At 42.7% G+C, this 26,040-nt stretch overlaps 1 protein-coding gene across 41 annotated transcripts in view; it reads right to left on the minus strand.

Annotated features, from left to right (window-relative positions):
* LARP4 (La ribonucleoprotein 4) overlaps positions 1–26,040 on the minus strand; it is an 82,227-nt gene that overhangs the window by 55,525 nt on the left and 662 nt on the right. For 9 of the 41 annotated variants that reach the window (XM_063610516.1, XM_055294906.2, XM_055294900.2 and 6 more), the window contains exon 2: positions 9,806–9,995. The exons of 20 other annotated variants lie outside the window; for them this stretch is intronic. In XM_063610516.1, coding sequence (XP_063466586.1) covers positions 9,806–9,877 — 72 coding nt within the window. In that variant the 5' untranslated portion in view covers positions 9,878–9,995. Of the gene's footprint in view, positions 1–9,805; positions 9,996–10,076; positions 10,097–13,814; positions 13,864–24,730; positions 24,871–24,951; positions 25,063–26,040 lie in introns of those variants that run through there. 12 more of the 41 variants (XM_063610512.1, XM_063610517.1, XM_063610513.1 and 9 more) reach the window with 7 other exon arrangements.

Here is a 26,040-nt window from a genome sequence, read left to right on the forward strand (position 1 = left end):
CATACACCTATTAGAAATACCTCTTACTCATAGAGTTGCTATGCAGAGTAGTTATGTGGCTTTAGTAAAGCAAAATCATCATTTCAAGGTAGTTTTTTTTATCCTTTTTGAGACGGAGTCTCGCTCTGTTGCCCAGGCTGGAGGGCAGTGGTGCAATCTTGGCTCACTGCAACCTCCCCGTCCTGGGTTCAAGCTATTCTCCTGCCTCAGCCTCCTGAATAGCTGGGATTACAGGTGCCCGGCACCACGCTGGGCAAATTTTTGTGTTTTTAGTAGAGACGGGGTTTCACGACGTTGGTCAGGTTGGCCTCAAACCCCTGACCTCAGGTGATCCACCCGCCTCGGCCTCCCAAAGTGCTGGGATTACTGGAGTGAGCCACTGCAACTGGCCTCAAGGTAGTTTAATAATCATTATCTAAACACACAATGATTGAGATGCTGGAGTCACTCCTGAATCCAAAAACAGCTCTAATATGAACTTTTTATTATTGTGTGATCCTTGGCAAAATTTCTTAACTCTTCTGAGCCTCAATTTTGTTAACTGTAAATTGAGGTAAAACATTCTTATTTTTATTATTTTTAAAGACAGGGTTGGCTGGGTGCGATGGCTCACGCCTGTAATCCCAGCACTTTGGAAGGCCGAGGTGGGTGGATCACCTGAGGTCGGGAGCTCAAGACCAGCCTGACCAACATGGAGAAACCCTGTTTCTACTTAAAATACAAAATTAGCTGGGTGTGGTGGTGCACACCTGTAATCCCAGCTACTCGGGAGGCTGAGGCAAGAGAATCACTTGAACCTCACAGACAGAGGTTGCGGTGAGCTGAGATCGGGCCACTGTACTCCAGCCTGGGCGACAAGAGCAAAACTGTCTCAAAAAAAAAAAAAAAAAAAAAAAGGACAGCCAGTTCTCCAGGCTATAGTGCAGTGGTGTGCCCATAGCTCACTGTAGCCTCAAACTCCGGGGTTCAAATGATGCTCTTGCCTCAATCTCCTGAGTAGCTAGGACTACAGGCCTGGAACACCATGCCCCACTAATTAAAAAAAAATTTGGCAGAGTTGGGTTTTCATTATGTTGCCCAGGCTAGTCTCAAACTCCTGGCCTCAACAGATCCTCTCAACCTCAGCCTCCCAAATCACTAGGATTACAGGCATGAGCCACTGCACTGGGCCAAGAAGTCTTTATTTTAAAAATTGCATGGCCGGGTGCAGTGGCTCATGCCCGTAATTCCAGAACTTTGGGAGGCCAAGGCCTTGGGTGGATGACCTGAGGTCAGGAGTTCGAGATGAACCTGGCCAACATGGTGAAACCCTGTCTCTACTAAACAATACAAAAATTAGCTGGGTGTGATGGTGGGCGCCTGTAATCCCAGCTCGAGAAGCTGAGGCAGGAGAATCACTTGAACCCAGGAGGTGGAGATTTCAGTGAGCCGAAATCACGCCATTGCACCCCAGCCTGGGTGACAAGAACAAGACTCCGTCTAAAAAAAAAAAAAAAAAAATTACAGGCTGGGGACGATGGCTCACGCCTGTAACCCCAGCACTTTGGGAGGCCGAGGCAGGCGGATCATAAGGTCAGGAGTTCGAGATCAGCCTGGCCAATATGGTAAAACCCCATCTCTACTAAAAATACAAACATTAGCTGGGCGTGGTGGCCTGCACCTGTAATCTCAGCTACTCTGGAGGCTGAGACAGGAGAATCGCTTGAACCCTGGAGGCGGAGGTTGTGGTGAGCCGAGATTACACCACTGCACTCCAGCCTGGGCAACAGAGCAAGACTCCGTCTCAAAAAAGAAAACACTGCATATACTTTTTTATAAAGCATGTCAGTTTTGAATGGAAGGCAATTCTGCTGTCTCACCCTCAAAAGTATACTACACAAACACCAATGCATTCTATCAAAATAACCACATAAGTGAAGTTAAATGTAAACTATTATGTCATAGAAAATTAGCTTTGAAGAAACACAAAATTACAAAAGATGACTATAGAATGCTATAAAACTGAAACCTAAAAAACCTAAAGACTAAGAAAATAAAAATTTTTTAAAAGTAAAAATGCATGGATTTAAATAGGAAAATAAAGTACTATTTATATTTACTACTTTGGCAAAGCCCTTAAGAATAATTTTCCAGCAGGGCACGGCGGCTCACACCTGTAATCCCAACACTTTGGGAGGCTGAGGTGGGCGGATCACCTGAGGTCAGGAGAGTTCAAGACCATCCTGGCCAACATGACGAAACCCCGTCGCTACTAAACATACAAAAAAATCAGCCAAGCATGGTGGCAGGCATCTGTAATCCCAGCTCCTCAGGAGGCTAAGACAAGAGAATCGCTCGAACCCAGGAGTCAGAGGTTGCGGTGAGCCGACACTGCCCCATGGCATTCCAGCCAGGGCGACAGAGGGGGACTCCGTCTCAAAAATAATAATAATAATAATATAATAATTTCCCAACTGGCATAGAGTTGGCGAAAATCCTTTTATGGAGACTATATAAAATGATTCAACTCATATTTCTACATATATTAGCATTATTTATGAATGCTAAGAAATGCAAATAACCCTGTTTAAACAGATGAGGAATACAGGAAATGATACACTTACTAAATAAAGTATTACACAGCAATCCAAAATTATAAAGATATCACATTAACACATTTTATAAATCGGATGGGATACTAACATCACAAAGAAAAAGTTGCTGTTTATTCAGCTATCCCACATCAAATATTTTAAGATTTATCCCAATTTTCAAAGTTAAAATGTGCAAATATATGTATCTTAGGGTTGATTAAATATGGAAATGTATGAAAACTGGAAAATGCTTTCACATAATAGAGTGGAAAAAACAGCTGTAACTGCCATAATAACAAAAGCAAACGTGTTGAACAATTCTGTGGTCTAGGCACTGTATAGAATGCTTTATATGTATCATCTCCCCTACTTTTTAAAACAATGTAGGCCGGGTACAGTGGCTCAAGCCTTTGGGAGGCCAAGACAGGCAGATCACTTGAGGTCAGGAGTGTGAGACCAACCTGGCCAACATAGTGAAACCCTGTCTCTACTAAAAACAAAAAAATTAGCCAGTAGTGGTGGCGGGTGCCTATAGTCCCAGCTACTCAGGAGGCTGAGGCAGGAGAATCGCTTGAAGCCGGGAGGCAGAGGCTGCAGTAAGCAGCTATCACGCCACTGCACTCCAACCTGGATGACAAAGCAAGACTCCGTCTCAAAAAAAAAAAAAAAAAAAAAAAAATCCAACCATTGTATGTATTAGTATCTCTCTTTTATAGATTATCCCATTATGAGAGGTACGGAGTAATAACAAACCCAATTAAAGACATAGAAAGATGAAATACGAAGGAAGGATTCAAACCCAAGGCAGCCTGACTCCAGAAACAAAAGATTAACCGCACAATGATTACAACTCACAGATTATTACAATTGCAAGAAGCACCTAAGCATGTGGTTATAGGCTGGAAGGAAACATGATCTGCTATAGTAACTAGACCAGATTGGTGTTCTCCCCACTTATAAAGCATTATTTTATTTTTGTGTGTGTGTGTGTGTGTGTGTGTGTGATGGAGTCTTGCTGTCTCCCAGGCTGGAGTGCAGTGGCAAGATCTTGGCTCTCCGCAACCTCCGCCTCCAGAGTTCAAGCGATTCTCCTGCCTCAGCCTGAAGAGAAACTGGGATTATAGGTGTGTGCCACCACACCTGGCTAATTTTTGTATTTTTAGTAGAGACGGGATTTCACCATATTGTCCAGGCTGGTCTCATTCTCCTGACCTCTTGATCCTCCCGCCTTGGCCTCTCAAAGTGCTGGGATTACAGGTGTGAGCCACTGTACCCAGCCTAAAGCATTCTATTAAAATGCTGCTTTGAGTCATAAAAAAAATATGAAACTTAAGATTATTGCATCTAGTACTGATTTTTTCAAACCAGAGCATATTACAGCACGTTAAAAGCAGGCTGGGTACGGTGGCTCACACCTGTAATCGAAGCACTTTGAGAGGCCGAGGCGGGCGGATCATGAGGTCAGGAGTTCGAGACCAGCCTGGCCAACATACAGTGAAACCTCGTCTCTACTAAAAAATACAAAAATTAGCTGGACATGGTGGCGTGCACCTGTAGTCCCAGCTACTTGGGAAGCTGAGGCAGCAGAATCGCTTGAACCCAGGAGGTGGAGGTTGCAGTGAGCCGAGATAGTGCCACTGCACTCCAGCCTGGGCGACAGAACGAGACTTCATCTCTCCAAAAAAAAAAAGCAAAGGTTATTCTGTGCCTTCAAATATATTAAATATGTACTATTATTTTAGTTTTATGCCCGTCAACATTTACTTAAATTTACATGAATGTTGACCATTTTCTTTGTTCATCCTTCTTTCTTGCATCTCGGAGTTTTCTTTGGAATCATTTACCGCCTACCCAAAGGATATCATTCATAACTTCTTAGTAAATTCTCTCAAGTTGTGCCTTCTCTGAAAATACATTTTTAACCATCCTTGCCATATACAGAATTCTCAATAGGCAATAACCCCTTTCAGGCACTTTAAAGACATTCCTGTACTTTCTGGTTTATACTATGGCTAACAAGCAATCAACCATCAGGTTAGCTGCCATTCTTAATCTCTCTTTACTCTCTGATTTGTTAATGAGGTTTTACAATCATTAAAAGTCTTAAGTGTGAAATTGTTTTTTATTTGATATAACTGGGATCCACTGAACTCCCTGAAATCGTTCATCAATTCTGTAAAATTCTCAGCCATTCTCTCTTAAAATATTCACTCTCCACCAACTGCTCTATTATTCCCTTCTGAAACTCCAATAAAATATATGCTACTTTGTCATATGTTCCATGTATCAAGTTCTTTCTTATTTTCCATTTTGTTGTCTCTCTAGTTGCATTCTGAACAATTTCTTTTTTTTTTTTTTTTTTTGAAACGGAGTCTCACTGTTTCACCCAGGCTGGAGTGCAGTGGCACGATCTCGGCTCACTGCAGGCTCCGCCCCCCGTGGTTCACGCCATTCTCCTGCCTCAGCCTCCCGCGCAGCTGGGACTACAGGCGCCTGCCACCTCGCCCGGCTAATTTTTTGTATTTTTAGTGGAGACGGGGTTTCACCGTGTTAGCCAGGATGGTCTCGATCTCCTGACCTCGTGATCCGCCCGCCTCGGCCTCCCAAAGTGCTGGGATTACAGGCGTGAGCCACCGCGCCCGGCAATTCTGAACAATTTCTTACGATCATTCTTCCAGTTCACCAATTTTCTCAAGCTGTTTCTAACTTGCTGTTCAACTTGTCTAGTAAGTTTCTAAGCTCCCTTTTTATATTTTTCATTTCTTAAAGTTCCTTTTAGTTCTTTCCTCAAATCTATCTGATCAACTTTTTTGTTTCTGGATCATCTTTTTTCTTCTTTTAAGCATATCAAACATTTTAACTTTATAGTCTACACTTGATGATAATTCCAATATTTGTAATTTTGAGGGCTTAATTTTGTGACTTGTTTTTTCTGCTAAATCATGATCCTAATGACTTACATCCTTCATAATTTTATACTGTAAGGCTATTTTTCTGAGAACTTTGTAAGAATTTTATTAAAGATTATGTTTAAATGGGCCTTTTTTAGACAGGGTCTCATTCTTGTTGCCCAGGGTTGAGCACAGGGGCGTGATCACAGCTCACTGCAGTCTCGAATTCCTGGGCTCAAGCAATCATCCCACCTCAGTGACCCACCCACCTGGTGACCAGCTAGGTCACCACCAATCATCCCACCTGGTGACCAGCTAGGACTACAGGTTTAAGCCACCATGTGGATAGGTTGTTTTTGTTTTTGTAGAGATGGGGTGTGGCTATGTTGTCTAGCCAGTCTTGAACTCCTGGCCTCAAAGGTTCATCTCACCTTGGTCTCTGAAAGTGCTGAGATTATAGACATGACTCACCATAACAGGCCTAAATGGGCTCTTAAGGAGATAATTTATTTTACTTCTGCTGGATGTCTGCCTAGGAAGACTACCAATCTGGACTAGATTTAAATTTTCAACTTGAGTTTTTTGGAAATAATAGGTAGTGTAAAATCTAGCCATACTCTGGTATCAAAGAGGATCTGTGGTTAGAATCATCAAAGACCTCTCCTGCACCAACCCAGAGCCAAGGCTAAAACTGTCGAGTGTGCTTTTCTCTGGGAAAGTCTGTGTTTTTTTCCTACCTTTTTTGAGACAGGGTCTCACTCTGTTGCCCAGGCTGGAGTGCAGTGGCACCATCAAGGCTCACTGCAGCCTCAACCTCTAAGCTGAAGCAATCCTCCAACTTCTCAGCCTCCCAAGTACCTGGGATTACAGGTAAATGACACCATGCCCAGCTAATTTTTTTGTATTTTTTACAAAGACGGGGTTTTGCCATGTTGCCTAGGCTGGTCTTGAACGCCTGGGCTCCAGTGATCCTCATGCATCAGCCTCCCAAAGTGCTGGGACTACAGGCATGAACCACCATGCCTAGCCTCATTTGCTTTTTTACCAGCTTAATTCTCTGCTTTAAATAAACTTTATAAGTGTTGAACTGAAAAACTTTATATATATACACCTGTAATCCCAGCACTTTCAGAGGCCAAGACGGAAGGATTGCTTGAAACTACAAGTTCAAGACCAGCCTGGCAACATAGGAAGACCCCCCCCCCAACCATACAAAAAAGATTAAAAACTTAGCCAGGGTGGTGGTACACATCTATAGTTCCAGTTACCTGGGAGGCTAAGGCTGCAGGATTGCTTGAGTCTGGGAGACTGAGGCTACAGTGAGCCAAGATCACACCATTATACTACAGCCTGGATGACAAAGCGGGACTGTCTCAAAAAACAAAACAAAAAGGGCCAGGCATGGTGACTCATGCCTTTAATCCCAGCACTATGGGAGGCTGAGGCAGGCAAATTGCTTGAGCTCAGGAGTTCGAGACCAGCCTGGGCAACGTGGCACAACCCTGTCTCTACAAAATACTTAAAAAATTAGCGAGGCGTGGTGGCACATGCCTACAGTCCCAGCTACTTGAGAGCCTGAGGCAAGAGGATCACTTGAGTCCAGGAGGTCAAGACTGAAAAAAGAGTCGTGAGGAATTCTCAGAACAGCTAATTCATAATATTTCAAGAAAATAATACCAGTATTTTTTCTTAAAGCTAAATTAAAGAGTAATTCCAAAAATTGAGACAATTATGGTATAACAGAAAAAAATTAACTTTATTCTGCCACCCAATAATTATATAATCCTTCCGCTTCTCTATCTTTAAGAACATAACGCCTAGGCCAGGCACAGTGGCTCACGCCTGTAATCCCAGCACTTTGGGAGGCGAAGATTGGTGGATCCACTTGAGGTCACGAGTTTGAGATCAGCCTGGCCAATATGGTGAAACACTGACACTCTCTAATAAAAATACAAAAATTAGGCCAGGCACGGTGGCTCACACCTGTAATTCCAACACTTTGGGAGGCCAAGGCGGGTGGATCACCTGAGGTCAGGAGTTCAAGACCAGCCTGGCCAATGTGGTGAAACCCCATCTCTACTAAAAATAAAAAAATTAGCCGGGCGTGGTGGTGGGTGCCTGTAATCCCAGGTAACTTGGGAGGCTGAGGCAGGTGAACCGCTTGAATCCTGGAGGCGGAGGTTGCAGTGAACCGAGATCGCACCATTACACTGCAGCCTGGGCAACAGGAGTGAAACTCCATCTCAAAAAGAGAAGAAAAAAAAATAAGCCAGGCGTGTTGGCATGTGGCTGTAGTCCCAGCCACCTGGGAGGCTGAGGCAGGAGAATCACTTAAACCTGGAGGCAGAGGCTACAGTGACCCAAGACTGTGCCACTGCACTTCAGCCTGGGTAAGAGTGAGACTTTATCTCAAATGTTAAATAAATAAATTAATTAATTAATTAATTAATTAAAGCAGAAGTCTTGCTATGCAGTGCTTCTTGGCTTTTGGTTTCATGGCTGCTAGAAGCTTTTACAATAATAGCAAAACCAGTAATAAGATAACAGCCCTTACACGGCGAGCTAAAGCATCTCTGAAGTAGCACCATGAATAACTATAGCAACATCTTGGATTAGAGATGTTAATTCACAACTTCCTCATATCGTAATTAGCTCAGGGAGGAAGACAACTAGTTTTCAAACAGCCCCACCAGGAGAAGTATCAAGGTATTATTTAAGAACTTACAAGTAGCAATTTTCTTTTCTTTTTTTTTTTTTTTTTTTTGAGACAGAGTTTTGCTCTGTCACTCAGGCTGGAGTGCAGTGACGTGATCTCTGCTCACTGCATCCTCTGCCTCCTGGGTTCAAGAAATTCTCTGCCTCAGCCTCCCAAGTAGCTGGGATTACAGATGCCCACCACCATGGAGTGTCGCCATCTTGGCCAGGCTGATCTTGAACTCCTGACCTCATGATCCACCCACCTTGGCCTCCCAAAGTGCTGGGATTATAGGCGTGAGCCACCACACCTGGCATAAGTAGCAATTTTCAAAAGCAAGACACTTTCATATTTGCCACTATATACACATGCTAAAAGTGCTTGCTGTACCAAAAGTATCTCATCAAAGTTTTTAAACAATCAATCACTATTCAAATCCACTCTGGCTAAATTAAGCAGGAGAGTTTTATTTTTGAAACAGGGTCTCACTCTTTTGCCCAGGCTGGAGTGCAGTGGCACTTCAGCTCACTGCAGCTTCAACCTCCCAGGATCAACCAATACTCCCACCTCAGGCTCCCAAGCTACAGCTACATGCCACCACACCTGGCAAATTTTTGTACTTTTGTAGAGACAGGATTTCATCATGTTGTGCAGGCTGGTCTTGAACTCCTGATTTCAGTCTATCAGCCCGCCTCAGCCTCCCAAAGTGCTGGGATTACAGGCGTGCACCACCATGCCCACACTGAAAGGTAATTATTTTTTGAGATGGGGTCTCACTCTGTGGCCTAGGATGGAGCACAGTGGTGTTATCTTGGCCCACTGCAGCCTCTGCCTCCCAGGCTCTAGGGATCCTCCCACCTCAGCCTCTTGAGTAGCTAGGACCACAGGCATGTGCTACCATGCCCAGCTAATTTTTTTTTTTTTTTTCAGTAGAGACGGGGTTTCACCATGTTGCCCAGGCTGGTCTCAAACTCACAAGCTTAAGTGATTCACCCACCTTAGCCTCCCAACCAAAGTGCCCGGATTATAGGTGTTGAGTCACTGCACCCGGTCATCTGAAAAGTGCAGTGGACACTCCGATTGTCACTAGGAGGGGTGAAAAAACAGATGCAAAGATAAGATCACCCTAAATAATGTTGCACAAGATCTGGTGAGGAAACCACTATCCCTGTCACCACCAGGCACTAAATAACAAGATTCACATCCAGGCCGGGCACGGTGGCTCACGCTTGTAATCCCAGCACTGTGGGAGGCCGAGGTGGGTGGATCACGAGGTCAAGAGATCGAGACCACAGTGAAATCCCGTCTCTACTAAAAATACAAAAAAAATTAGCCGGGCGTGGTGGCGGGCGCCTGTAGTCCCAGCTACTTGGAGAGGCTGAGGTAGGAGAATGGCGTGAACCCGGGAGGCGGAGCTTGCAGTGAGCCGAGATTGCGCCACTGCACTCCAGCCTGGATGACAGAGCGAGACTCCATCTAAAAAAAAAAGATTCAAATCCATTATAACCTTTACTACTGCCAGCACCAAAGCCACATCTCTATTAGGAACTTAATCTGCAACTATTACCTCCACTTAAAGCTGACCAACCCTGCTGCCATTCCTAACTGCAAAATGGAAGTTATAAATAGAACCTTCACTTCCTTACATTGTGTACTTTCAAAGAGAAGTCATCCGAGTGTGTCTGTAGGTCACATGCCTGCTGCATCCAAGAAAACATGGAGGGCGGGGGCGGTTGCTCATGCCTATAATCCTAACACTTTGGGAGTCCAAGGAGAGTGGACCACTTGAGCTTAGGAGTTCGAGACCACCACGGGCCACATGGCAAAACCCCATCACTACAAAAAAAAAAAAAAAAAAAAAAAAAAAACAACAACAAAAAAAAACAAGAATTAGCTGGGCATCATGGTGGCTCATACCTGTAGTCCCAGCCACTTGGAGAGCTGAGACAGGAGGATCGCTTGAACCTGGGAGGTGGAGGTTACAGTGAGCCCAGATCATGACACCACACTCCAGCCGGGGTAACAAAGTGAGCCCATCTCAAAAAAAAAAAAAAAAAAAAAGAAGCTGAGAATTTGAGTTTTCACTAGTACACATACTGAGGAGGCCTGACCCATAACATGGGCAATTTTGCAAATGTAGACATATAACCAAAAATTGGGAGGCTTCGGACATGACAAATATTCACCATAAGAGACTAAGGCTAATATTTAACATACACAGTATGTCATATATAATTAATTTATAAATATCCAGATATTGGAGGATTATGCTCAAAAACCTTTTCTCCTGATGGGGTACACTATTTCATTAAATATTTAATAACTGATCAAAATCATTAATAAATAAATATATTCCCTTCAGCAGTACACTACCCCAAAATCTGATGTGTCCCTGATAATTAATGGTGCCAAGAATACTCAAAGTGTAAGGTCTAAAGACATTACACTCTAATGGCATAAAGATAAGCAGTACTTCTGGGCATATTTATGTTTTTCATCAGCCTAGTTAAGACTATACATTTTAGGCCGGGCGCGGTGGCTCACGCCTGTAATCCCAGCACTTTGGGAGGCCGAGGCGGGCGGATCACAAGGTCAGGAGATCAAGACCATCCTGGCTAACACGGTGAAACCCCGTCTCTACTAAAAATACAAAAAAAAATTAGCCGGGCGTCGTCGCAGGTGCCTGTAGTCCCAGCTACTCAGGAGGCTGAGGCAGGAGAATGGCGTGAACCCGGGAGGCAGAGCTTGCAGTGAGCCAAGATCGCGCCACTGCACTCCAGCCTGGGCAACAGAGTGAGACTCCGTCTCAAAAAAAAAAAAAAAGACTATACATTTTATTTTATTCATTCATTTATTTTTTTGAGACAGACCTCTCGCTCTATTGCCCAGGCTGGTGTGCAATGGCGCGATCTCGGCTCACTGCAACCTCCGCCTCTGGGATTCAAGCGACTCTCCTGCTTCAGCCTCCTGAGTAGCTGGGATTACAGGTGTGCACCACCATGCTTGGCTAATTTTTGTATTTTTAGTAGACACGGGGTTTCACAATGTTGGTCAGGCTGGTCTCGAACTCCTGACCCTGTGATCTGCCTGCCTCGGCCTCTCGAAGTGCTGCGATTACAGGCGTGAGCCACTGTACCAGGCCAAGACTATACATTTTAAAAGCCACTGATGCACACAAGAAGACATATAAAAGGTTGTATAGTACAGTATTGAACCCACAAGTGAAAAACTGGAAACCACCTAAATGTCCACCTATAGGGGAATAGTTAAATATGATCTATCTCTTAATGTGGAATACTATAAAAGTTTAAGAAAACCAAAATAGGACTACATTCACCAACATGGAAATTGTTCCAATGCATATTGTTCAGTGAAAAAAGTAATGCTGCAAAACAATAAGCACTTTATGTTATCATTTCTATTAACAAACAAAATCTCTGTACAGATAAATATATAGGTATAGGCTAGGCACGGTGGTGCATGTCTGTAATCCCAGCACTTCCGGAGGCTGAGGCTGAGGGATCGCCTAACTCCAGGAATTCAAGATCAGCCTGGGCAACACAGTGAAACCCTGTCTTTACAAAATCACAAGAATTAGCCAGGCATGGTAGCATGCACCTCTAGTTCCAGGTACCCAGGAGGCTGAGACGAGAGGATCGCTTGAGAATGGGAGGAGGAGGTTGCAGTAAGCCAAGATCATGCCACTGCACTCCAGCCTGAATGACAAAGCAAGACCCCGTCCCAACAGAATGAAACAACACAACAACAACAACAACAACAACAACAACAAAACCTAGAAAAGACCTGAAAGGTTACAATACTGTTAAACAAGAGAATTACAAATTACCAAGATTGTTTGCCGAACAGGGAAAATGTGCAAAGGACAGACTGGAATAGTTTATCATAAAATATCATTTTTACCCTATTCAGTGGCCCAGATTCAATACTATTTTGATAAGCATGAAAAGGAAAAATCAGTTCATTGCTATAATTTGTATAGCTCTTCTGAAGAGTTGGCAATGTTTATTAAAAGCCTTAAATACACACTTTTGATCCAAAAATTCTAATTGTCAGATTTACTCAAAAGAAATTGATATATAAAAACACGTAAGTACAAGGACGTTTGCCACACTAATTTTATAAACATCCAACCATAGAGATGAACTGTAGTTCATCCATAAAATAGAATATACCAGATCCTTAAAACCAGATTTAGGGAAAACTGTAAAAATCTGAATAAGTTCTGTGGACTGTATCAATGTTAATTTGCTGCGCATTATACCATACTATAGTTATGCAAAGTGCTACTACAAGGAGAAACTGAGGAACAACTTCACAGGACCACTTTGTACATTGTTTTGCAACTTCATGAATCTATAATTACAGTCATGTGCTGCATTAATGACATTTTGATCAAGCACAAACTGCATGTACAACAGTGGTCCCATAAGAGTATAATAGCCGTACCATATAGCCTAGGTGTGTAGTAGGCTATACCATCTAGATTTGTATAAATATTTTCTGATGTTCACATAATGAAATCCATAACACATCCCTCAGGATGTATCCCTGAACAAGGCAAGATTGAATTATCTTTAAAAAGTTTTGAAAAATGGAGAAAAAATTTTAGAAAGTATGGGAAATGTTCACTATCTGTGATACTGTAAAATATATATTTTACAGTGTATTTTAGTTGTGTATGATAGTATCCATACACAACTAAAATATAGTATCCATACACAACTAAAATCCTTACAATCTCCAAAGTGATGTCTTTTTGCATGCTAATAAGTTAACTGATGGCTGGCAGCCCCTAAGTCAGTTTAGCTAGAATAAAATCTATCTTTTCATTTAGATTCTAGATAGCCAATTTTTTTTTTTTTTTTGAGACACAGTCTCACTCTGTCACCCAGGCTGGAGTGCAGTGGCATGATCTCAGCTCATTGCAACCTCCGACTCCCAGGGTCAAGTGAGTCTCCTGCCTCAGCCTCCTGAGTAGCTGGGATCACAGGCACCCACCACCACGTCCAGCTAATTTTTGTATTTTTCATAGAGACGGGGTTTCACCATGTTGGTCATGCTGGTCTCAAACTCCTGACCTCGTGATCCGCCCGCCTCGGCCTCCAAAGTGCTGGGATTACAGGTGTGAGCCACCGCGCCCAGCCAACAGCCAAGTTTTATTCATCTTCTCACCACAGTTTAGACCGCCATCAAAATCTTGATCACTTCCACAGGATTAGAAGCCCTTGAGATTACAGTTGTATAAATATCTACTAAACGATGTAAATTGTCCAAATGCATGCTAAACTATCTGCCAACATACACATAGTATGCAAGCACATAGATACTCAACAAAAAGATCTAAGCTATCTGTAAAACTGACGGTTCAATCACCACCCTTATTTCTAAGCAATATGTCATCCCCAAATAAGCCAAAGGCAGTCTTGATTATTGTCCCATTTAATGCTAAATTCTACCTTCATAGAGATAAAAATGAAAGGAAAAAAGAGAACCATCAAATTCTTGTGAAAATTATATCTTCCTGTCCTAAGAAATTACAGTTCTAAGGTAACAGAACCAAGAATTAGGAAGAAAATCACCATAAATATGGTAAAACCGTCTCTTCGGACATACATAACCTTTTGTTTTACTTACCTATTTACTATCAGAAACAGAAATCCCATGCCACTTAACCCCATAAATGCTGTAAAACAGAAATAAAATGTATAAATTGATTAAATGTATTTTGCCCCATCAATCATCCAGGTTCAATTTTTACATCTCCAATACTGAGAGGGCTACTACTAAGTTACAAGTACTTAAAGGGGGGAAAAAAAAAACCTGTCATTTCTTCCAAAGTAACTTCAGAATCCTACCAGAAGATGCTTAGGGCTATTTTACAAAAAGTAAAAATGAAAATTAAAGTGGGAATTCTTCACTCATTCGGAGAATAATAATTTCATTTATGGAAAATTTAATCAATCTTCATAACAATCTCAGTTAAGTCCTATTATCATCCACATTTTACAGACAAGGAAAAAGTTACTTTACTTCAAGGTAAAGTAATCTGCCCAGTTACATAGCTAATAATACAAAACCAGGATTTAAACCTAAGAAGTCTAGGGGCTGGGCATGGTAGCTCAGGCCTATAATCCCAGCACTTTGGAAGGCCAAGGCAGGTGGATCACCTGAGGTCAGGAGTTCAAGACCAGCCTGGCCAACAGGGTGAAACCCCATTTATCTACTAAAAATACAATAATTCAGTGGGCATGGTGGCGTGTGCCTGTAGCCCCAGCTACTTGGGACACTGACGCAGGAGAATCACTTGAACTCGGGGGGCAGAGGCTGCAGTGAGCCGAGATCACGCCACTGCACTCCAGCTTGGGCAACAGAACGAGACTCCATCTCAAAAAAAAAAAAAAAAAAAAGAAATGAATATAGAAAATAGCCACCAGATGACAACTAGGGTCCCTAGGCTGGGCTCGGTAGTTCACATGTGTAATCCCAGCATTTTGGGAGGCTGAGGTCGGCGAATCATCCGAGTTTAGGAGTTCAAAACCAGCCTGTCCAACACGGTGAAACCCCATCTCTACTAGATGGCGTTGGTGGTGCACGCCTGTAATCACAGCTACTCGGGAGGCACAAAATTCACTTGAACCCGGAAGGCAGGGGTTGCAGTGAGCTGAGATTGTGCCACTGCACTCCAGCCTAGGCAACAGAGCAAAAATCCATCTCAAAAAATAAATAAAAATTTTTAAAAATACAAAAATAAAAATACAAAAATTAGCCAGGTGTGGTGGTGGGTGCCTGTAATCCCAGCTACTCAGAAGGCAGAGGAGAGTCACTTGAACCAGGGAGGCAGAGGTTGCAGTGAGCCAAGATTGCGCCACTGCACTTCAGCCTGGAGGACAGAACAAGTCACCATCTTAAAAAAAAAAAAAAAAAAAAAAAAAAAAAAATCAACTAGGGATCTTGATAAAATGCAGACTGATTCAGTAATTCAGGGGTAGAGTTTCTACTGTAACAAACCAGAGTTTTTATTATTCTAACAAACCCCTGGGTTAAAGGAGCTTACTATCTACGGATAACACTTTGAACAGCAAGGAAACTGGACCACCCTAAGTTGTTTCCACCAACCTCTCGAAGTTGTCAAAAATCAGAATTCACTTGCCCTCTATTGTGGAAGAAAATCTGAAGTTTATTCATCAATATTATCATCAGTATTATTGCTGGTACTCTAGTACCAGTGGAAAAGACAGGATTTATATCCTAAAATTCCCACTATCTCAATCAGACGGTATCTGTCATTCATCAAAAGAACCTGACGCCACCATAGATTAGTGGCACTTAACCTTTTGGGGGTCACGAATCTCTCTGAAAATATAATCAAAGTTACAAATTTCTCCCTAGAAAGTTCAACATGAGATTCATGAATACTTTCATTAAAAATAAAGAATTCTCGGCCAAGTACCGTGGCTCACGCCTGTAATCCCAGCACTTTGGGAAGCTGAGGAGGGCGGATCATGAGGTCAGGAGATCGAGACCATCCTGGCTAACACGATGAAACCCTGTCTCTGCTAAAACTACAAAAAATAACCAGGTGTGGTGGTGGGCACCTGTAATCCCAGCTACTTGGGAGTCTGAGGCAGGAGAATGGCGTGAACCCAGGAGGTGGAGATTGCAGTGAGCCGAGATTGCACCACTGCACTCCAGCCTGGGCGACAGCGAGATTCCATCTCAAAAAACAAAACAAAACAAAAAGATAAAGAATCCTCTATTAATAGATGTTTAACAGACTGGGTGTTGTGGCTCACACCTGTAATCCCAGCACTTTGGAAGGCCAAGATGGGAGGATCGTTTGAGGCCAGGAGTTCAAAACCGGCCTAGCCAACATAGCAAGACCCTGTCTCTATTAAAAAAAGGTATCTAACATTTAGTATTTAATCCTCAATATGCTAAGCCATTACTTCAATTAGTCAGCTGATAAAGCTAATGGTTAACTACACAAACGAACTTAAATATACCTCAACCTCAAGCATCAATATTAAATATCAAAATAGTTTTTTTTTTTTTTTTTTTTTTTGGCCGGGCGTGGTGGCTCACACCGGTAATCCCAGCACTGAGAGGCTGAGGTGGGCAGATCACCTGAGATCAGGAGTTCGAGAACGGCCTGACCAACATGGAGAAACCCCGTCTCTACTAAAAATACAAAATTAGCCAGGCGTGGTGGTACCTGTCTGTAATCTCAGCTACTTGGGAGGCTGAGGCAAGAGAATCACCTGAACCCGGGAGGCAGAGTTTGCAGTGAGTCGAGATCGTGCCATTGCACTCCAGCCTGGGCAATAAGAGCGAAACGCCATCTCAAAAAATAATAATTCTTTTTTTTTTTTTTTGAGACAGAATCTTGCTATGTCGTCCAGGCTGGAGTGCAGCGGCGCAATCTCGGCTCACTGCAACCTCCACCTCCTGGGTTCAAGCCATTCTCCTGCCTCAGCCCCCTAAGCAGCCCCTTACAGGCATGCGCCACTATACCTGCCTAATTTTTTTTGTATTTTTTTTTAGTAGAGACAGGGTTTTGCCATGTTGGCCAGGCTGGTCTCAAACTCCTGATCTCAAGTGATCCACCAGCCTTGGTCTCCCAAAGTGCTGGGACTACAGGCATGAGCCATCGCACCTGGCCCTGGTTGGGTCTTGAACTCCTGGCCTCAATCAGTCCTCCTGTCTGCCTCCCTAAGTGCTAGTATTATAGGTGTGAGCTACCACGCCCAGCCTACAACTCTAAATGTTTTATTCTGTCAATCTTCTTAACATCCCTATGAGGCCGGGTGCGGTGGCTCACGCTTGTAATCCCAGCACTTTGGGAGGCCGAGGTGGGCGGATCACGAGGTCAGGAGATCGAGACCACGGTGAAACCCCGTCTCTCCTAAAAAATACAAAAAATTAGCCGGGCGTGGTGGTGGGCGCCTGTAGTCCCAGCTACTCGGAGAGGCTGAGGCAGAAGAATGGCGTGAACCCAGGAGGCGGAGCTTGCAGTGAGCCGAGATCGCGCCACCGCACTCCAGCCTGGGCGACAGAGCGAGACTCCATCTCAAAAAAAAAAAAAAAAACCAAAAAAAAAAAAAAACAAAAAAACATCCCTACGAGATAGATATTAATATTACCCTCCTATATTACTGTCCTCAATTTACAGATAAGGAAACAGAGAGAGATTAAACAAAAAGTGGCTCAGTCTCAGCAGAGATTTAGACCCAGGCAGGCTGGCCCCAGAGTCCATGTTTCTAGACATTGTTTTCTTCTTGCCTGCTGGTCAAAGAAAAAAAAAAATCTTTTATGCAACCTTGTATATAAATGTATCTTAATTTTACTCAGTCACTGCCCTCCTATTTTTTTCTTCCTCCAACTCAAAAGGCAAAAATAATCCTATTTTCATTATCTTGCTCAACTGCAACTTTCTGCCCTATAAATTTACATTTCCCACAGCCAATATTTTTTATTTAAATTTTAAGACATGGGGTGTCACTATGTTGCCCAGACTGGTCTTGAACTCCTTGACTCAAGCAATCCTCCTACCTCAGCTTCCCAAAGTGCTGGGATTACAGGTATGAGCCACGCCGCCCCAATATAACAAATATTTCAGTACCCACTTATGTGCATTATGTTACTTTATTAGTACGGAAGGAAAGAAAGTCTTGCCAATAAGCACACAGTAAACCTCTAATCTCTTCTGAAAATTTACAAGTTATTATACAAACCAGAATACTTTTGAGAAGGAAAAAGGGTAAAACATCTGTCCCAGAAAATAGGTGTATGCTGTGACCTTCCAGGGCAAAATGGCAGGTAAGATTGTCTTACCTGCTAGTCAGTAGTATGAAATACTATCAAACTATTTGTTACACAAACCCTGCATTACTGCAGACTTTTCTACCCTGACGAGAAATCCTTTTCTCGCCGGGCGCGGTGGCTCAAGCCTGTAATCCCAGCACTTTGGGAGGCCGAGGAGGGCAGATCACCTGAGGTCGGGAGTTCGAGACCAGCCTGACCAACATGGAGAATCCGTCTCTACTAAAAATACAAAATTAGCCAGCACGGTGGCGCATGCTTGTAATCCCAGCTACTCAGGAAGGCTGAGGCAGGAGAATCGCTCGAACCCAGGAGGCGGAGGTTGCAGTGAGCCGAGATCACGCCATTGCACTCCAGCCTGGGCAACAAGAGAGAAACTCCAGCTAAAAAAAAAAGCAGAAAATCCTTTTCTCTTCTCTCAGTACATACAAACCCAACAGAACTTAATTCAACTCACCCCTGCAGTTTGGCATTTATGAATGCAGTTCACATCCTACCCCTAATAATATTCATCTAAAGCACTCTTCTGTCTTTGGTTTAGAGCCCGTCATTTAAAAACAGTAGAGATATTCTGTGAACCAAAGATTGGTTCAAGTGGTGGGACAAGGACACAGGTAAGACAGGAAAGATGAGTATGTATTTAGATGTTTCTTTTTCTTACATTTACTTACACTTTTACATTATAATTTTTTTCAAAAGAGTAAGTGCAAAGTGCCTATTTGCATTTTAACATTTGTATTCATTTAATTAATTTTCATTTTTTTGAGACAGTCTCACTGTCACCCAGGCTGAAGTGCAGTGACATGATCTCGGCTCACTGCAACCTCTGCTTCAGGGTGTGCCTCAGCCTCCCAAGTAGCTAGGACTACAGGCACATGCCCAGATAATATTTTTATTTTTAGTAGACATGGGGTTTCGCCATGTTGGCCAGGCTGGTCTCAAACTCCTGGCCTCAAGTGATCCACTTGCCTCGGCCTCCCAAAGTTCTGGGATTACAGGCATGAGTCACCCCGCCCAGCTGTATTCCTTTAAATGCTGCAAGTAAATGTGTATTTTAACACACTGCCATCTTCATTCCTCTTTTAAAACTTTTATTTGCCCAACCAAAAGTATACTCTCCAACTATAAAAAAACTTTAAATAATTATAAATTGTTTGGCTTGCCCTAAATCAGAGTATGTTAGTAACAAGGCTGAGACGAAAACTTAGAAGTTATACTTCTCTTAAATTAGTGCTATTCTCACAGTAATTTTTGCAATTATCAGTGCTACTATCACGCCGTTCAATAAGCTCTCCAAAAATATTTACTATACAAAGCACAAATTTCGGAGGTTTTTGGAAGCCACCAATAATTTCTATCACAATATAGTTGGTTTTGAGGATTAAATCATAGTATGTCAAGCCATTACCTAACACAACCTAACTACCAGAAGACATCATTATTCTCAAATTTTACATAAGAACTTGAGGTTCAGAGAAGTTATGTCACCTGCCTCAGGTCATATATTTGAAATCAAGGTTCTAAAATCATTACAGAAAATCACAGTTTACAATACAAAACATTTACAATGTTTTGAAGATTGGAAACCTACCTCAAAGATTAAACCTTAAAGAAAAGTTTCGGTCAGACGCTGTGGCTCACGCCTGTAATCCCAGCACTTTGGGAGGCTGAGGAGGGCAGATCACAAGGTCAGGAGTTCGAGACCAGCCTGGCCAATATGGTGAAACTCCGTCTCTACTAAAAACACAAAAAATAGCTAGGCGTGGTGGTGTGTGCCTGTAGTCCCAGCTACTCAGGAGGCTGAGGCAGAAGAATCACTTGAACCCAGGAGGCGGAGGTTGCAGTGAGCCGAGATCGTGCCACTGTACTCCAGCCTGGGCAACAGAGCAAGATTCCATCTCAAAAAACAAACAAAAAAACTGTTAAGATGGGCTGGGCGCAGTGGCTCAAGCCTGCAATCCCAGCACTTTGGGAGGCTGAGGCGGGTAGATCAACTGAGGTTAGGAGTTTGAGACGAGCCTGGCCAACATGGCGAAACCTCATCTCTACTAAAAATACAAAAATTAGTCAGCATGGTGGCGTACGTCTGTAGTCCCAGCTACTAGGGAAGTTGAGGTGAGAGAATCACTTGAACCCAGGAGGCAGACACTGCAGTGAGCCGAGATCGTGCAACTGCACTCCAGCCTGGGCGACAGAGCAAGACTTCCTCTCAAAAAAACAAAAAACTGTTAGATGATACTTTATGTTATATGTATTTCACAATTAAAAATATTTTTAACTGGTGGCATGAGCCTGTAGTCCCAGCTACTCAGGCGGCTGAGACCAGATTGCTTGAGCCCAGGAATTTGAGGCTATGGTGTGCCATGACTGTATCTGTGAATAGGCACTGTACTCCAGCCTGGACAACACAGTGAGACCCTGTCTCTTAAAAAATAATAAAATAATAAAAAAAATTTTTTGACTGTCTCACTCTGTCACCCAGGCTGGAGTACAGTGTCATGAACATGGTTCACTGCAGCCTCGATCTCCTGGCTCAAGTGATCCTCCCACCTCAAGTGTAGCTGGGACCACAACGCATGCCACCAGGCCTGGCTAATTTTTTAAATTTGTTTGTAGAGGTTGGAGACGGGGGTAGGGGGTGCCTCACTTTGTTGCCCAGGCTGGTCTTGAACTACTGGACTCAAGCTATCCTCCCACCTCGGCCTCCCAAAGTGTTGAGATTACAGGCATGAGACATGTTACCCAACCTAAAAAATGTTTTAATTATTTAAGAGTTATTAAGCCGGGCGCGGTGGCTCATGCTTGTAATCCCGGCACTTTGGGAGGCCAAGGCGGGCGGATCACGAGGTCAGGAGATCGAGACCACAGTGAAACCCCGTCTCTACCAAAAATACAAAAAAAATTAGCCGGGAGTGGTGGTGGGCGCCTGTAGTCCCAGCTACTCGGAGAGGCTGAGGCAGGAGAATGGCGTGAACCCGGGAGGCGGAGCTTGCAGTGAGCCGAGATCACGCCACTGCACTCCAGCCTGGGCGACAGAGCGAGACTCCGTCTCAAAAAAAAAAAAAAAAAAAAAAGAGTTATTAAAGCATCCTAGGGCGTATGAAACTTAACTGCTACCTAAGTAAGTAAGTACAGTTGGCCCTCCATATCCATGGATTCCATATCCATAGGTTCTGTTATCAGTGGAGCAATCAATCACAGATCAAAAATACTCTGAAAAAAAAATCATTGCATCTGTACTGACCATGTAGAGACTTTTTTCTTATCACTCTATAAATAATACAGTATAGGAACTATTTACAAAGCATTTACATTGTCATAGGCATTACAAATAATCTAGAGATGATTTAACATACACACGAAGATGTGCATAGGTTATATGCAAATACTATGCCTTTTTATGTAAGACTTGAGCAGCCAAGGTTTTTGGCATCTACAGAGGGTCCTGGAACCAGTTTCCCACAAATACTGGGGACGACTGTCTTCATTTCCAGGGAAAAACTCAAACAGAGACAGAAACCCAATTTCAGTAGTCACTGCAAACCCACCCTTCCCAGTCTCTAGTTTTAATTTTTTTTATTAAAACAAAAATTTCAGCCTGAGCAAAAAAGCAAACCCTGTCTCTACAAAAAATACCAAAAAAGAAAAAAATTAGCCAGGCATGGTGGTACATGCCTATAGTCCCAGCTACTTTGGAGGCTGAGGTGGGAGGATCACTTGAGCTGGGGAGGTGGAGGCTGCAGCAAACGAGACTCTGTCTCAAAAAAGAAAAAATTAAAAACTAAAAAAAAAACTTTTAAATAAAAGAGAGAAATGAAAATTTTTTTTTTTTTTTTTTTGAGACGGAGTCTCGCTCTGTTGCCCAGGCTGGAGTGCAGTGGCGCAATCTCGGCTCACTGCAACTTCCGCCTCCCGGGTTCACGCCATTCTCCTGCCTCAGCCTCTCTGAGTAGCTGGCACTACAGGCACCCGCCACCACGCCCGGCTAATTTTTTGTATTTTTGGTAGAGAAGGGGTTTCACCGTGGTCTCGATCTCCTGACCTCATGATCCACCCGCCTCGGCCTCCCAAAGTGCTGGGATTACAAGCGTGAGCCACCGCGTCCGGCTGAAAAAATTTTTTTAAAATTACAATCTGCCTCCTTAGGGCTCAAAAGTTTTAAGTAACTTGACAGCATTCAGATGAAGGTAGTACACTGCAGTTTCAAACTTACAAAAATTTGGTGTAAAAGAATTTAAGGCAGGTCATGTTTGATGACTTTGTGAATCATCCAAACTTTTACCTCTTTCCAGAGAGGGACTTGTTTGTTTCTCCTTCAGAACAGAGGTGAAAAAAAAAAAAAAAAATCTGCCAGGCGCGGTGGCTCACGCCTATAATCCCAGCACTTTAGGAGGCCGAGGAGGGCAGATAACTTGAGGTCAGCAGTTCAAGACCAGCCTGGCCAACATCGTGAAACCCATGTCTACTAAAAATCAGGAAAAAAAAAAAAAAAAAGGCCAGGCATGGTGGCGCATGACTGAAGTCCCAGCTACTAGGGAGGCTGAGGCAGAAGAACTGCTTGAACCCGCCAGGCACGGTGGCTCACGCCTGTAATTCCAGCACTTTGGGAGGCTGAGGTGGGTGAATCACAAGGTCAAGAGACCGAGACCATCCTGGCCAACATGGTGAAACCCCATCTCTACTAAAAATACAAAAATTAGTTGGGCATGGTGGCACGTGCCTGTAGTCCCAGCTACTCAGGAGGCTGAGGCAGGAGAATCGCTTGAACCCAGGAGGTAGAGGTTGCAGTGAGCCGAGATGGCGCCACTGCACTCCAGCCTGGCCACAGAGCAAGACTCTGTCTCAAAAAAAAAAAAAAAGAACTGCTTGAACCCAGGAGGCAGAGGTTGCAGTGACCTGAGACTGCGCCATCCTCTAGCCTGGGTGACAGAGCAAGACTCGGTCTCAAGGGGCAAAAAATAAACCAATAATCTACTGAAGTCAATATAGCTGGTCTTGCTCTGTCGCCCAGCCTGGAATGCAGTGGCACAATCACGGCTCATTCCAGCCTTGACCTCCCATACTCAAGCGAAACTCCTGCCTCAGCCTCCCTAGTAGCTGGGACTACAGGCACATGCCACCACACTGGGCCCAAGGCCAGGTTTTAAAAAGTTGCATCTAAGTATTATTTACATAGGATTCCTTGTCTGCAACATTTTCTACTCCAATACAAGTAGGTGGTTGACGAGTTCTAATACAAGCTTCCATGTTCACTAGCTGTATAAACTTAGGCAAGTTTAAATTCTCTGTGCCTTAGTTTCTTTTTTTTTTTTTGAGACAGAGTCTCACTCTGTTGTCCAGGCTGGAGTGTAGTGGTGCCACCTCAGCTCACTGCAACCTCTGCCTCCCAGGTTCAAGCGATTCTCCTACCTTAGCCTCCCGAGTAGCTAGGATTACAGGCATGTGCCGCCACCTCCGGCTAATTTTTGTATTTTTAGTAGAGATGGCGTTTCACCATGTTGGCCAGGCTGGTCTCAAACTCCTGATCTCAGGTGAGCCACCTGCCTTGGCCTCCCAAAGTGCTGGGATTACAGGCATGAGCCACTGCGCCCAGCTGCCTTAGTTTCCTTATCACTAAAATGGGGATACTAACACCTCATGGAGATATTGAGACTTAAGATGTACAGATATCTATATATGCAAAAACATCAAATGTTCCTGACACAAAGTACGATACAAGTATATACTACTTCTGTTATTATTGTTATATTGCTATTATCTATCCTACTGATTCTAGTGGGATAGTTAAGCTGGAATCTCTCCAGAAAAATACACGTAAGTAAAAGTATTGAACACAACTGCAGAGGACCCAGGGATCCCAGATTAACCCTGCCAAAGATGATCCACAAGCAACTTGGTTTAGTAAAGCAGTTCTTAACCTCTTTTGTGACACAGACCTCTTTAGTAGTCCAATTAATCTATGGATCACTTCTCAGTTTTTTTACATTTCTAAAATATATAGAATCACAAAGTAAACCAATTATATTGAGACGCAGTTGTCAAAATATTTTAAAATGTGTAATATAGCAATACGTTAAATAACAATAGTTTTGACATATAGCAAGTAATGAGCATAAATATTTCAAGATATCTGCAAAAACTGTAATACATGTAAAAAAGTGATTTGTCTTGGTGACAAGGTCACAGACACTGTTGCTGCCATTCACATTTAAAGAATTTTCACTTCTTTTCAATTTAGATTTCAGTTAGAAGCTAGCGAAAATAAACACGCAAATTTTTTTCCTCAACCAAGCTTAGGTACTTACTTCCTCAATTCTATCCAAAAACCTAGATTAAGAACCTTTGACTTATGGGAAAGTACAAAAATAATTTTGGAGCCAGAAATTTATGTTCTAGAAGTCAGACTTCAGACTTTAGCCCCCACATTATTTACACTTGAATGACCTTAGACATCTAACTTCTGAGCTTTAGTTCTCTCACTGAGAATAATTCCTCTATCATGAGGTTACAGGGATCCAATATTAGTTAACAAAACGCCAAATGACCAACATGTTGTTTTTCACTGATTTTAATACCACATATTCAGCCCAAAATATTTAAAGACAGTTAATGTTCAATAAAACTCATATGAGAAAATGAAGAACGACACAGTGACTCACAAAGAAAATGATTAATGGAGATACAACTTTTAAATAATAGTTTGGCGAGAGATACGGTAGAATTTGTCTAACCTGGGGAGTCGGACAGGCCTGAATTGCTAACATCCAGTCCATGATTTGACATCAGCATGACCTGGATCTAAATCCCAGTTACACTACTTTACTTTTACTAAGTAAAGTTTACTTTAACCTCTGGGGCTCGGTTTTGTCATCTGTAAAACATTTTAAGTATTGTTTTAGAGACTGGAGAAGACCTGGTTTAAACGATAAATGGAGCTGTTATTAAAACTTACATTTTAATAAAGCCAAAGGAATCAATTTGGAAGTCAAAAGTATATTGTGGAGTTCCTGTCAATAGCAACTTCACAATCTTTCTTCTGCCCAGCAAAACACACACTTAAAACCTGTGGTATTTACAAAGCATAACATTCCTTAAAAAAACTGGCTAGCACTGGCTTAAAATCTTATCTGATTTCTTATTCTGCCTAAGGAAAACAACAATGAGGACAGAAAACAGTAAACAGAATGAGTTCAGTAATTTTAAATCTTTTCATGATTTCCCCAGAATGTTTCAATGAATGTTTATTATGAATGTCAGATATACTCTAATGTAGCAGTCTTTTAAAAAACTAAAGATATCAAGCTTATCGGCGACACAATGTCAGTTTAAAGAGAAAAAAAAACCGTAAAATCATTTACTTACTTTCTGCTGGAATATTACGGAGTACGATATTCCCACAACCCGGAAAAAAAAAAATTGGCCACAGGCTGGCCCCGGCTCCTAGATCCATTATACAACCTGTAAATTCCTTCCCTCATTGAAAAGATTCTTTTTATGGGCATAGTTAACAAATGCCAAGTTGCGAAGTTGCAGCTTTGCTGGTTTGACGTTTTCACAATGTAAGAACAATATGATCTGGAATCTACTCAAAGCATTAGCCAGGCAGTCAGCTGACGCTCACCGCACACAAGAGGACAGAATTAAGGGAAATTAAATTTCGTATTTCTGCAAGGCAGGTATCCAACTCTATCTTGAAAACTAAAATAGGCCAACAGCAGACGTTCTAGTTTAAGTAATAAAAGTGTCCCATTGTTAAAATAACATTACAAAAAACGGCATTTCCCGGAATAAGTTTCCCTCATTCTTGGAATTTTCCTTGTAAAGGGCTTTTAACCGGTTCATAGAACCAACCCTTCATCACGCAGCTGCTGCTTGAGTAACTTTTACGAAAGGTCAAAGCGGTGCCTTTCAAGGCTTCCAAACCCTACTGGCTTCTCCTCGATTCAAAGTAACTCGCTTTCACCCACAGAACGTTCCAGAGACCTAGGGACGGGGCCCGGGCAGAATTTGGTGGAAGTTGCTCAAAAGAACTTTTCAATTT

The sequence above is a fragment of the Symphalangus syndactylus genome, chromosome 10 (genome assembly GCF_028878055.3).
Source record: "Symphalangus syndactylus isolate Jambi chromosome 10, NHGRI_mSymSyn1-v2.1_pri, whole genome shotgun sequence".
NCBI lineage: Eukaryota > Metazoa > Chordata > Mammalia > Primates > Hylobatidae > Symphalangus > Symphalangus syndactylus.